This window comes from Sturnus vulgaris, chromosome 3 (assembly GCF_052056855.1).
Source record: "Sturnus vulgaris isolate bStuVul1 chromosome 3, bStuVul1.hap1, whole genome shotgun sequence".
Lineage (NCBI taxonomy): Eukaryota > Metazoa > Chordata > Aves > Passeriformes > Sturnidae > Sturnus > Sturnus vulgaris.
The window spans coordinates 44,490,389-44,503,498 of NC_142245.1; the positions used below are offsets into that span (position 1 = coordinate 44,490,389).

A 13,110-nucleotide genomic window follows, 5' to 3' on the forward strand; every position below is an offset into this window, starting at 1 on the left:
TGATCACAGAATCCAAAGCATATTTCATAGTTCATAGCTCTTTTTAAGTTCAATTTTTGAGGACCAAAGAATAAGAGACTGAAGAATAAAAGTAATGAAACACTTTCATGTGCAGGCTTGAATAATCTTTGTAAGTAATAGAAATAGCATTACCCCACTGGGGCTGCTTTCAGATGAGAAATGACATGTGATGATATTTTAAAGGAATGCTACATAGGTTTATTATTGAATGGTATTTATGCAGCTTCTAAAACAGCAGATTTACATTCTGTAGCAATTAAAAGGCCACCACAGGAGCCCACTGCTGCTTCTCAGTTCTGTCTGACCAAAAGTGATTCCAAGACTGGACTTTGCTGCTGTAAGGAGGAAGAAAAATTTAAGATAAAATAAGGTAAAGAAATGCTGACTCACTTTTCTTCAATTAAGACTTCACAAGAGAAGTTTATTTTTAGTCTTACCAAATAACTTGGTGTTCTGATCTTCTGTGAGTATTTATACTTCTTTATTTTAATAGAGAATTTATACTTCTTTATTTTAATAACTCCCCTCAAGGCCAATGTAAGCTAAGCATGTAACTCTCCAGAGAACTGATGGAAAAAGGCAACCCCATTCACTTAAAAGTAAAAATAAACCATTTGGCATGCAGAGAAGAATCTCCTAAGTTATTATTTCTTTTCTTTCTCTGTCATTTAGTATTTTCTTGGCCAGATTGAAGGCACACACTGTTTCCTGTTTGCATTTTTTTGCTTTGAAGTGATGGTGAATAGATTAATTAAATTAGAACAAAAAAACCAGCTAATCAGTTGCTTGTCTTCTGTTTCAATGGATGATCTAAAAGGCTGAAAGTATTTCTGTATTTGTTGCAGTGCTGTCTACAGTTTGTTGCAAGGGAAGTAACCTTAATCAGATTTTTAAGATGTGTTTTCCTTCCAGCAAAATCTCCAGGTCACAGCTTTTCCAATTACACAGAGAAGAAGGCAAGGAGACAAAGCTAGTCTGGGGAGCTTTCTCTTTCAGCAGCAAAGTTTGCATTTCTTTTAATGTAGTTAAAACGTTTGACAGGAGAGAGTAGGGTTTAGTGATGTGAGGTGATTTCCAAATGAGTGTTAGCTTTTTGCTGACCTACTTTTGACTAGTGGTGTATTCTTGTCCATTACTTTTTGTCATTGAATAATGCTGGTATATTAAGCTGTGTGCTTCAAGGGCATTGTAAAATTGCATGTAGGGGCAGGACTGAACTGTGAAAGTGCGAATTACTTTATCAGATCAAACCCAATTAAAAAGTGACAAGCACAGCAGGAGAAATTGAAAGCAAGGTTTATCTTTCATGTAATGTAAGAAGTCACTATATCGGTTAGAAACAAAGTGAGTGTGAAACAGATTCTCCACCTCTTCTCGTCTCTCTCCAAAAATTAATAATATCTGCTGACTTTATTATACAAAAGAATAAGCCCCTGAGTTGTAACAGCTCGTGTTGAAGGACACTGTGACAATGGCAAGAGAAGTGGAAGTACAGCACCCGAACACCTTGAAGCTATTTGCTATCAAAGCATGCACTGGGCCTCAGGTCAGCACATTTGGGGATTGATGGATAGGGAGTTTGCAAGAAGTGGTGGCTGTTTTTGTAAAGCTGTAGTGTCATTAAAGAAAGACTTGCCGTCTTACAGGCTCTCTGCAGTTCCACAGGAAGTGTAGGAATAAAAGCATGGTAAGGAAACTGTGAGCTTTCACTAAGTCCTGTTACAGAACTGCTACAAGCTAGGGAAAGTTATATAGTCTCCAGTACCACTGCAGAAAACCTTATAAAGCCTTTGGCATAACATCCATCAGCACTCTTCTAATGAGTAATTGGGCCTATGAATGTATAAACTAATGCAGTTGTCTATGTGCAATGTAATTTTGCAGAATCCTGCTTCCAGACTACTGGGGCTGTGGTGGGTTTGGGTTTTTTTGTTTGTTTCAGTTTTTTTTGTTGTTTGGTTGGTTTGTTTGTTTGCTAATCTAATCAACTCATATAACAAACAAAACAAAACAACCAAAAAGTAAATCAACCTTGCAAAATGTGTTGTATACTTGCCATTGCATTGCAGACAGCTTCAGTGATGTGTGACTGCTGTGTGACCTGGTGAACACCACCCTCTGCAGACAGTCAGTGTTACACTGACCCTGATGCTTGCTGCTAATGGTATTGCCTCAGTGAACTCCTCTGTGTGTAAACTTTAGCCCAGCTGATTTGGCTAATGCTGAGTTTTCAGGTTAGGCTTTAGTGGGTGACATTCTACTTTGTGAAGGAAAAAAAAACCCCAACAAACACAGAAGGGGAAAGTACTTGATGTGTGTAAGCTGTGCTTGGAGCCCTCGTATTGTAAGGAAGGTGGGGGAGATGAGTGGGTAAATTCACAGGATACCTCATCCATGTAGCATGTTTTGCCCATAAAAATAGTGATGCTCTGTAGGCTGCCTCTTCATATAAAATATATATTTGATGTACAATGAATTAAGACTTTAAAAGAAACCAAGTGATTTACAGTCCCACTAGACTTGGACTTTGCCAGCAGCGGTTAAGGAGGGGGAAGAAAAGTTGTTATATTGTGAAAATGGTTATTGTCTAAAAGCCTCCATTTTCCTGGAAGAGGTTTACTTTCTACCATTGATGGAGTACCAATGGTCATTCAAAAGAACAGCTTTGTTGTTATGTGTTACGGTGAGTGATCTTTAGGAGTGTCTTCTGGGTGAAGAAGTCATAGAAACTCAGAGAATGTCTAGATCTGAACTTGAAAAACAAATAAACAAACAAGCACACATACAAATATCCCTCCAGACACCAAACCAAAAAAAAAAAACCCAACCTAAATTTGGTAACAATCTTGAGTGATATTTCTTTTCATTCTGTAGTGTTTTGGTTTTATCAGAAAAAGTTTGATACAAGATTGATAACAATTTAAAGGACTGTTGTGCATGGACTGATGTATTTGTTAGGCTGGCTTACTTCTCCTAAAGGTAAAGAGAAGGACCTAGCTGTGTGGGTAATATTTCCTATTTTGTGTGGATGATTTTTTTTGTCTATCGTTGTTATCTTTGTTTTTCATTTTGTCAAGAGGAAACTTTTACAAACTCTACCTTTGTTAGTCTCACCATTTTTCTGGCCTAACCGAGAGGTTAATGCATTTGTTATTGGTCTATTATTATAGATACAATAGACTTTCAAGAAAAAAGGGAGAAGACACCCACACTGTAATTTGAATGTGAAAAAGATTAAGGAAATTCTTATTCCTGACTGATATGTGTAAAATATGTGGGTAAGAGATGAGTTGCTTTAAAAAAAGAAAACCCCCATAGAACTGTGCAGTTATATCATTACCTAACTTTTGCCTTTATTTTGCAGTGACCAGTGTAAAAGAAAATGCTGAGAAGTACATGGAGATTCTGGAGGATAAACTACATAGGTAAGGATGGTATCATGAAAAGCTTTGAAATCTTAAAGATGCTTGTACATGCAGCATTAATATGCATGAAAGTGTTAAGGAACTTGCATTAGAATAATACCAAAAATAGTTCAATGTAGGAAATCCCGTATATGTTAAAAGCTGTGTTCATGGCTGCAGTCAGCAGCCTGGCAATGGGTGCAGGTGAAAGAAAGAATCACTGTGTTCTCCAGTGCACAGGGCTGCTCCAGAGCAGCAGTGGTCCAGCCAGAATCCCTGAAGTATTGGAGATGTGGCTGCTGGGTAAAAAAATCATCCTTCTGCTCCTATGCAAAACCCAACACTGAGCAGGACCAAAGAATCCCTTACCAGAATTCTGGATCTTTAGCAAGTAATGATAGTCTTTATAAAGGTTTTGAAAAAATGCCAGTTTGGGGTATTGCAGAGAGCAAATACAAACCAAGACAACAATAGATATTGTAAGAACTGAATCCTAATGGAGAATTTACCGATTTTTATGCCTTTGTTTTTTTGAAACAAATGCTAACATTTCCATTTCCTTCTCTTGCTGTGTGAAGTGGGTTCTAGGTGACCCCTCTGACTTCAGGCTTCTCCTTGAAATATGGTTAGCAAATATTACAGTGCTATTGTAATGGAATCTTCTAGTCAGTGAGCTTTGCCCTAAATGAGTATACTTGTATTGAAAAAGACTTTCACGGGTTGTAAATGGAGTTTGTGTCTTAATAAAATGTAATCCACCAAATAAGCACCACTTCCATTTCCATTACTGAGCAAGTATAATTAATAAATTTTTGCCCTTGCTATTTTTTGTTGTATTGGTAAAGAAAGGGTTCTATATATTTAGTTTTGCTTGCTTATACATTTGAATATAGAAATACTTATTTTAATCAACTCTTAAATTTGAAAGATACTCAGATCTGAATGAGAAATGGTGGAAACAGACCTGAAGATCAAGCTTTGTTTCTATGTGCTGCTTAACTCTCTTGTAATAACAATTTTACTCCATATACTTCCATAAGTTTAAGACAAGTGTTAAGGACTTCGTTTGCTGTCTTTTTGAAAATCATACTCTTTATTGAAAAATAAAGTATAGTGACATGTTTTGATGCTTTTAGAGTGTATGGATTTAATTGACATATCAGGCTCCCAGAAGGATGTAAATTTCTATTTAAGTGTTAAATAGTTGGAGAAGCTGGATGTTTGTTTCTCCTTCCAGAGGTTTATCAGATAGAATTTGCAGGTCCCAGATGGTGAAGATTCAGTCCTGAATTTGTTTTCCAAGATGTGCAAATGGTATAAGTCTAAAAATAGTTCAAATAATTAAGAGCTAAGAATTTGTTTGAATATTGATAGAGAAAATTTTAATGTTTTTATCATAAAGAAGTTTCCAAGATACTGTGTCTTGAAAAATACTTTATTTTTATGCTAATGAGGTGGTTGATTATAGATATTTGTTTTTTATAGGTTCTTTGGTCTTTAAGTAGTTAGCTACACCTGCTTTGCAGCTTGAGCAATTAAAAAAAAAAAAAAAAAAAAGAAAAGGCAAACAAGAGCCCAAGAGGCTTCCCTGAACCATGCCCCTGCTTAGAGCAGTTACTTGAGAGAGTTTCTCTTTTTTGGTCTTCATATAGATGCTCAGATTACTCATTTATGTATATCATAAGCTAAAGAAAGAGTCTCTAAGGAAAGTTTAAAGAGTAAGTTTTAAGATTACATTTTAGACAGAGATAGAATTTGCATCTGGCTCATGGATTCACTTTTGGGGATGCTGTTGAAACCAAAAGAGGATCAAGTCTGGGTAGCATGAATTCAAATAAGCCTCTAAAGCTTTTCTCCAGATGAAACCTATAATTTTGCCAGGTAATGTTTCAAATAGAAACAGCCTAGATTCAGAATGCTTCAATTTAAGATACAGCTTCAAAGTAAAGCAGAACTCTTAGAAATGTCATTTTTTTACCACTTTGTAACAGAATGAAAAGGAAGTTAATGAAGAAATCTCATAACAAAACAGCTTTAATGAAGATTCAAGTTTCAAAAAAGCAATTTTGTCAGATAATTTCCCTCCCACCTTCCATTTTCTCTTTTATTTTCTTAAGAAAATTTGGAATATATTAATATAGTCCTCTTGTACTCTTTTTTTTCCTCTTTAATGGTTGGACAAAGGGGAACGGAACCTAGCTTATTTGCTGGAATACCTTTTGGGGAGATGGGGGTTTTGGTTTTTTTAGTTTGTTGGTTGGTTTTTAAAACAAATGCAGTACTTTTCACTGCAGCCTAAAAAATGCATCCATTGTCAGGTAGCTTAATAGAATATGTTTCATTAGGAATGATACTCTTTTGATAGCCTTATATCTAAAGAAAAAAATGGACAAATATGCATTGACAAAAAAAGGAAATACGTTCAGTAGTTTCATCCCAAGGAAAGGAAGGCAAAGCACCCACTAAGCATAAAGATGACGTGACATTGTTTTTTCTGGATTTAAAATATAGGTTATATTCTGAGAGTGCACTGACAGTTGTTGAGGGCAGTATCCTTCAATAAAAGAATAAACAAATAGCATGTTTAATAATGCTGCTGGTTGGGTCTTTCCTAGCCACCAGCATACATCAAGCCATTCTTCAAGTTTATACATGAAATCATTGGCTGCTCTCTTGGGTGTGTAAATACCATTGTTTACCTTCTGTTAGTAAACAGAAGATGTGCAAAAGTGGTCAGAGTTAGGATAATAAAAGTGAGTTCAGCAGAGACCTCTGTTTGTGGGAATATCTGAAGTACAAGAAGTTTTGTGTGGGTACCTTCAGCTCATCACTTGAGCTGTTTAGGAGGGATTGTTTGCAGGAGAAGTTTACAGTAATTGTTCTAACTTATTGAAATTCAGATGAGCATCTTCTCATGGGACCCTTGTTCTTCCACAGAAATTTTTTTTTGTTTTTTGTTTTTCATTTCAATTGTTTCTACACCACGTGAAGGCTCTGCTAGCACTTTATATCATTACCATGAATTAAGTGGACTTCAACCATTCACCTGTTTCAAAAACCACCAAGTTCTGCCATAAGTGAGCTTTAGTCATGTAAATGGGTGAGGGTCACAAACTGATCCTAGGAGGGAGTGCTGTAAAGCCATAAGAGATTTCATCTTGAGCTGTTAGTGCCTGTATGTTGTAAAAACTCTGATGTCTGCTGTAGGGAAACTGCTGTGCTAAGGCTGCTGAGTAAGGCTTTCAAAAAGGTTTTCCCTCTTGTCTATGGAGCAGCACAGGAATGCTTGGGAGTGCCAGATGGTCTGTGGTAATTTTGTGTAACCCATGACCCTCCTCAGTTGTCCTGGGGGCTGTTCCAGCTGCTGGTAGTATCTTAGCAGTGCACAGATAGAACTGAAATGTCATCTTTGCCTTCCTGCCCCCAGGACCGTGTGTTTTCCACCGTGCTTCCAAGAGACTTGACAGCCCCATCCCTTGCTGGATAATGATCTGATCTTATTTTGCTTACCAACAGTTCTGCTACTGGCATGTTAAAATGCAGGTTAGACAAAATACTAGATCCTTCTAGTGACTCATTTAGTCCCTTTCTTCTTCCCAGCTGGTCTAAGTCATACACAGCTGTGAGAACATTAGCTCCAAAATTCTGAGAAGCAGACACTTTATATGTGGTGATGCATTCCTTTATATCTCTTGGCCCACATGGTGATGACTTCTAAATCCCTTATCATAGCTGCCTCAGGCTGGAAACAATTTTTTTGTACCAGCTGATGTAAAGATGACATTTCTTGAGCTGAGGGAATTTAATGTGATTGTACTGTTCTCCAGACCTCAAAAGATTATGCTGTGACTTCCATTCATCACAAAAACAGCTTTTAAGTGGCTTTTCCTAATTCCCAGATAGGAATAATGAAATTATTTTGGGAGAATAATATTGTTCAAGAATAACTGGTGACAATTACACAAAGGTGTTTTATTGACCTATTTTCTGTTATATCCTGCAAGAAAGAGGAAATGCATAAAAATGCATAAATAATAAGATGCAATACTACAGTGACTGTACTTTGCCATTGTTGAGCAATACAGCACCAGGTAACTTTGCAAATGTGTGCAAAACCTTTCTTCTTTAATTGACTCTCTTTTGCTGTTTGTCTTGGGTTCATTTTCTGTTCAACGATGTTTGTTTTCATAATAATGGTGCCTTTATTTTTACTCACGGATATGAAAAATGTCTTACTCTGTGGGGTCTTATTCTGATGTAAGTTGTGCTCATCTGCATGGCTCCTTGTTCACTGAGGTGTTAAGATAGTTGGTGTGATAAAAGCCACTTGCATTTATTGAAGCAGCAGAAATTGAGCCCAAGTCTGTTTTACCTGATCTCATGTTTGTGTGTTTTGGGTTCGTTTTTTTTTTTTTTGACAGTTTCAATCAAATGTGGCTTCCCTAGTTCAGAACAAATGTGGCTGCAGTCTGGTTGCTCAGACTGCTAGGGCATGCATATATTCTGCATCAGAAACAAGAGTTTCTCATGTAGGCAGTGTTTTTAATGCATTTCGGTATGTCATCTTCACTGAGATCCTGTCCCTTCAGGCAAGATATGCAATGGTCTGAGGGTCCCATACCATTAGAGGACAGGTCAGTATTAAATGCCACCACATCACATTCCAGTTTACATGAAAATGAACAGTCTTAGAAGCTACTGTCTTTCCTTATTATTCATTGTTAGCTTACATACCATATGCCTCAAGTCTCCTTTATAAAATACTAAGTTTCAGAAATGGTTTTGGGAGTAGAGCTGGATATGAATGCTCTGAATAGCACAGCACACTGAAAGGACAGTGTTTCACACTGCTGATGGTCTTAAAGGTGGTCTCAGAGCACATCAAAAGGACTGTGTATCCTTGCAGATTTGTAGCTCTCTTTCTCTGTTGTTCCTGTCTGTATGGAATATTTTGTGTTGTAATTTAACATTGATTATATAGGGATAGTTTTCCCAGCTGTGTTGTTTGTCTATGACTTCAGGCTGTTGTTTATGGGAGGTCCTTTTCTTCATGAAAAAATGCCCTTGGATGGCAGTGGAATCACTTGTGTTGCCTTCTCTTGCAACAAAGGACTGCAGGACTAGGCTCGGTGTGATTGACTTAAGTACTGAAAATTTGGAATATGTTTAGAAATTGATGCTGCATGAAGTGAATGTGGTACATAACTTGCCAGATTCATAAATTTGGACGAAATCTTTTCACTCTCCAGTGACATTTGAAGGCATTCTGCCTAATCGTGGTTTGCTGTTCTCTCAGCTGTACTGTGTAGTTTTATCATACTGGGGGTACCCAAAAAGCCTTCAACCACCACCAAATAATTTCTCATGTTTCAGTAATGTAAAGAACATATTGCAGTGTCACCAAACCCTCATGGGGACAATCAAACACTTTAGACAATCCCTTCTCCTTGTTGTGAACAAACCAGCTGCTTTGTTTTAGTTACCTTATTTTACTGTCTAGATGAGAGAGGCTGTCATGAAAACAGGACTATTGTTTCTTAAAGGCTCATGTTTTCCTGATATTCTTTTCCAGCCTGAAAACAGGAGCTATTGTCATAGTACTTACTATGCTGTGGAAATGTTATGATACCACAAATTGAAGGATTATGACTTTCAGCCATAATTGGTAACAAGAACATAGGAACTTGTGAATGAAAGTAATATTTTAAAGGTGTTTCTATAAGAGAGGGGAAATTTGGCGAGATCCCACTGATTTCTTGGTACTGTTGTAGTGAGGGAATTTTACTTGCTCAAAATACTCACAAATAAAGGGAATTATAAATAATGAAAAGCAGATTGCTAAGTGTGCTAGTTAATAATTTACAGGTGATCTTTTTGGTTGCTATATTGGCCGGGTCTTATTTGGGAGACACATCCTCTTTTTTTAATAGTTTAGGAAAGTTTCACAGTGGTGAATCCAATTAACAAAGAAGAAAAATTTAAGTATTCTTTCCTGTTCTGTTTCCCCTCTGTTTTAAATGTGTGCTTTCTCTTTTTCTGTTCTTTAATTGCTCTGTCTTGATGTTAGTTATCTTAGGGGATTTTCTGATTCTCCTCCTGCTCTTTCCTTAATTGTGGTTCCTCTGTCTTCCTTCCTTGGACTTGTCTCATTTCCACTTTGTGTATTTTATTCTTACCTTTGTTTTATTTCCCTTCAACTTCATCCCTTAGGACACCTATTTTTGCCTGTCTCTTTTGTGTATCATGAAGCAGGGGGAAGTTGGATAGTAGAAATACAATAAAGCACTTTCTTTACAGAAACCCTGTTCTCACCTTTAAAACACATTAGATTACTTTTCAAGCTGTCTTGTTCTGCATGACCACAGTAAAGGTTCTCACGAAATATCCTTATTGTCTTCACAATCACTTGCAATATATTTGAAAATGTTTGCAGTTTCCTGACAAAGCATAGTATCTTGGAACCTCTTAGTAAATTTAAATAATGTCAGAAGAAATTTGATGCTATTGCTTCACAGAAGTGGATTAGCCTAGATTAACTGGGTCTGGAGGAAAGGGGAGAATCTTCACAATGCCTTTCATTTCTGGTTGTGGAAAGTGTAGCTAATGCCCACAGGGTGTGGAAAAGGAAATTGTTATAGAAGTGCAGCAGATTAGAGTTTCTAATCATGTTTCTGTAGCATAATATGCATTTTATCATCAGTGTTATCTGGTGCCATGTGCTAGTGGAGATTCTTTGATAAACTCATGTCTGTGCCAGGATGGAGCCCTCAGTTCTCAGCCTTGAATTTGTCTTTCAGCCCTGGCAGAACTAATATTTATCTACAGATGAAGTGCACATTGCACAAAGCAGTAAAAATGGAGGGCAAAGAATGCAATCTGCTTCCTGCAACAAGTGAGAAGAGATATTAAAAAAAAAAAAACATAAGCCCCCCCCCCCAAAAAAAAACAGATAAAGCAAAAACCAAACCAAAAAACACCCCCACTACCATTTCTGTCTGTGGCATCCATGAGATAGGAGATAATTGCATTGATGGAATCCACCATGACTGTTGTGGCAGTAGCAGGAATCTTCTGAATTTGCAGTGATAAAATTAATTTTTTGCTACAAGGGGATGAGGATGTTGTTTTATATCCTAAGGAACCATCTGCTGGTTTAAGGTGTGGAGGGAGATTTTTTCAGAAAGGGAGGGATGACATAGGTAGGCTTTTGAGCCCCACAGTACTCTGGGGGAAGGAGACATAACACAAAATTTACTTTTTCACTATAAATCCTGATAGACAATTGGTATTGCACCAATGCATATGTGTTACATACAACGTTTTTTAATGACTGACTTCTATATGAGGTGATAAGAAGTGAAGGAGGGCACAAGAATTAAGAACTCAGAAATTGTTATTGTCTTTTTTTGTATTTTGCCTGTTCAGAGATGCTGGGTCACAAATACTGATTTTTAATTGGGAAGTGGGGGAGCTGTGGCACATGACCATACTGTTTGATAAGAAGTAGCAGAAAGCTCTGTTCTTTTTAGCTATTCTCAGCATTGAAACTAGATCTTTTTAGGGGAAAAAAAAAAAAAAAAAGGTCAGGTTTAAGGCCAGTTTCCAATGCCTCAGAGCTTTAGAAAAAGCAAAGCACATGGTTGAACAGCCTTTACTAACTCCCTGTCCATATTAATTCAGGTTTCATCCAGGGCTTTTTCCGAGTTACTGAATTAACATTAGTAGTTAGTGTGCAGCATTGTCAAAGACAAGGTGACAGGGGATTTTACTGCTTATTCATGGAAAATCTTGCCCTTCTTTCCTTTAGGCTCTTTGTCTTCCATTCATTTTATTCTTAGCCTAGCAAAAACTGTCAGAGGGCAAGGCATCTCCCCTTCTAAAAACAGAAAGTATTGCCCTTGCTTGAAAAGGAAATGTGATGAAAGTTCACAGCCTCTCTAGCTGGTTAGTAATTGTGTATTTTGTTAGGATTTTATTTTATTCTGTATGCCTTTTTCTTATGCTGCATTGTTCTGGTGCTGGTCAGTGATGCCTGCAAAGCTTAGTTCAAGGCTTTGCTGAAATTCATTAGTGTCACGTTCTCGCAGTGTAACCCCAGCCAGCAGCCAAGCCCCACGTTCGCTCCCCCAGCAGCAGCATCAGGGAGAGAACAGAGGAAGGGTAAGAGTGAGAAAACTCATGGGTTGAGATAAAGACAATTTAGTGGGGAAAGTAAAAGCCACACCCACAAGCAAAGCAAAACAAGGAATTAATTCACCATTTCCCATGGGCAGGCAGGGGTTTATTCCATGAGAGCAGGGCCCCATTGCACAGAACAGTTACTTGGAAAGAGAAATGCCATCAATCTAAACATGCCCCACTGTTTCCTTTTCCCCCCACTTATATATACACAGTGTGATGTTGTATGGTCTGGAATATCCCTTTTGTCAGCCTTGGTCACTTGTCCCACCTGTGTCTTCTCCCACTTTCCCTGCACCCCTAACTTCCTTGCCAGTGTGGCAGTACCAAAAGCAGAAAAGTCCTTGCCTCTGTGTAAGAAATAACAAAAAAAAATCTTGATATTATCAACCCTGTCCTCAGCACAAATCCGAAACACAACCCCATCCCAGCCACTGTGAAGAAAATTACCTAAGCTAAAACCAGCACAACACAGTAGTCCTCTCTGCACACTCTTGCCTCATTAAGAGTAAGTAATTCTATATCACTTCGCTGCTTTGGTATGCTGAGATTTCCCTGTTTTGGAGCAAAAGTTAATTTTTTCTAATCTTTTTCCCTAATCTCTTGTGCTCTTCTTGCTTGAATTATATGATTTCTATTAAGACTTTAAAATTAATTTTTTTGTTTGTTTGTTAATTAGTGTCATTTGTCAGTGTGGAGAGGATCTCTTTTTATGAGTGGTGAATTTTTACCAGGACTGACAGCAGTCATGCATCCTTCCTCTGCCCCAACTGTAGATTCTTGGCTTTTTGACCTGGAAGCCTATACAATTTCTCTTGAAGATATTGGTCCTAATCTATGTTTGCATTAATGGAGGGAAGATTGATACAATGAGCTTTAGTGGTTTGTTTTTAATAGTTTTCCATTTCCTATGCAAAAATGCTTTGGCTATGACATAATATTTTTTTACAACAGCTCCACTGTGCTTCACAAAGATTGTTAAGCCACTGACTTCATGCTAGAATTTTCAGAGGGCGTTTGAAAATAAGATCCAAGATCAACAATATGAGGATGTATTTGCAGTGTGCTGTGGCTGCTGAGGAGTTAAATTTGGACAGTCTGTCAACCTAAAGGACAGTGGTTTCATCATTCCCTTCAAATAACAAGGAAGACATGCAGTAGGATAAAATAGTGTTAGGTGAGAGGCAGTCTGAAAACCAGGGACTGAGTTAGAGAAATTGATGAAAAATATCCCTTTACACAGGGTACTGTTTCCAGTAATTTTATAGGACTTTTCCCAGTCTTACTGAGAAAAATAACTGTAAACTCTTCAAAGTGCTTCTCCTTGCCCTTCAGCATCACCTGTGCCTTGCCTAGCTCTGCCCTGCTGTTGATTTCTCTGTGAGCTGATTTCATGCAAACCTCAACCCGTCTTAGCTGTGAAGATATGACTGTGAGGGGCAGGAGAGATAGCAGAGCTGTTTGTCACCTCTGGGTCCATGGCATTAAGCTTTTGCTCTCTTTTTGC

The 13,110-nt window shown here is 37.7% G+C and overlaps 1 protein-coding gene across 4 annotated transcripts in view; it reads left to right on the forward strand.

Annotated features, from left to right (window-relative positions):
* The window catches only part of DISC1 (DISC1 scaffold protein), a 186,827-nt gene that overhangs the window by 140,218 nt on the left and 33,499 nt on the right, over positions 1-13,110 (forward strand). For all 4 annotated transcript variants that reach the window (XR_015802333.1, XM_088161499.1, XM_088161500.1 and 1 more), the window contains exon 10: positions 3,386-3,446. Coding sequence is in view for 3 of the 4 variants with exons in the window: in XM_088161499.1 (XP_088017625.1) it covers positions 3,386-3,446 (61 nt within the window). In the remaining variant the exon portion in view is untranslated. The remainder of the gene's footprint in view (positions 1-3,385; positions 3,447-13,110) is intronic.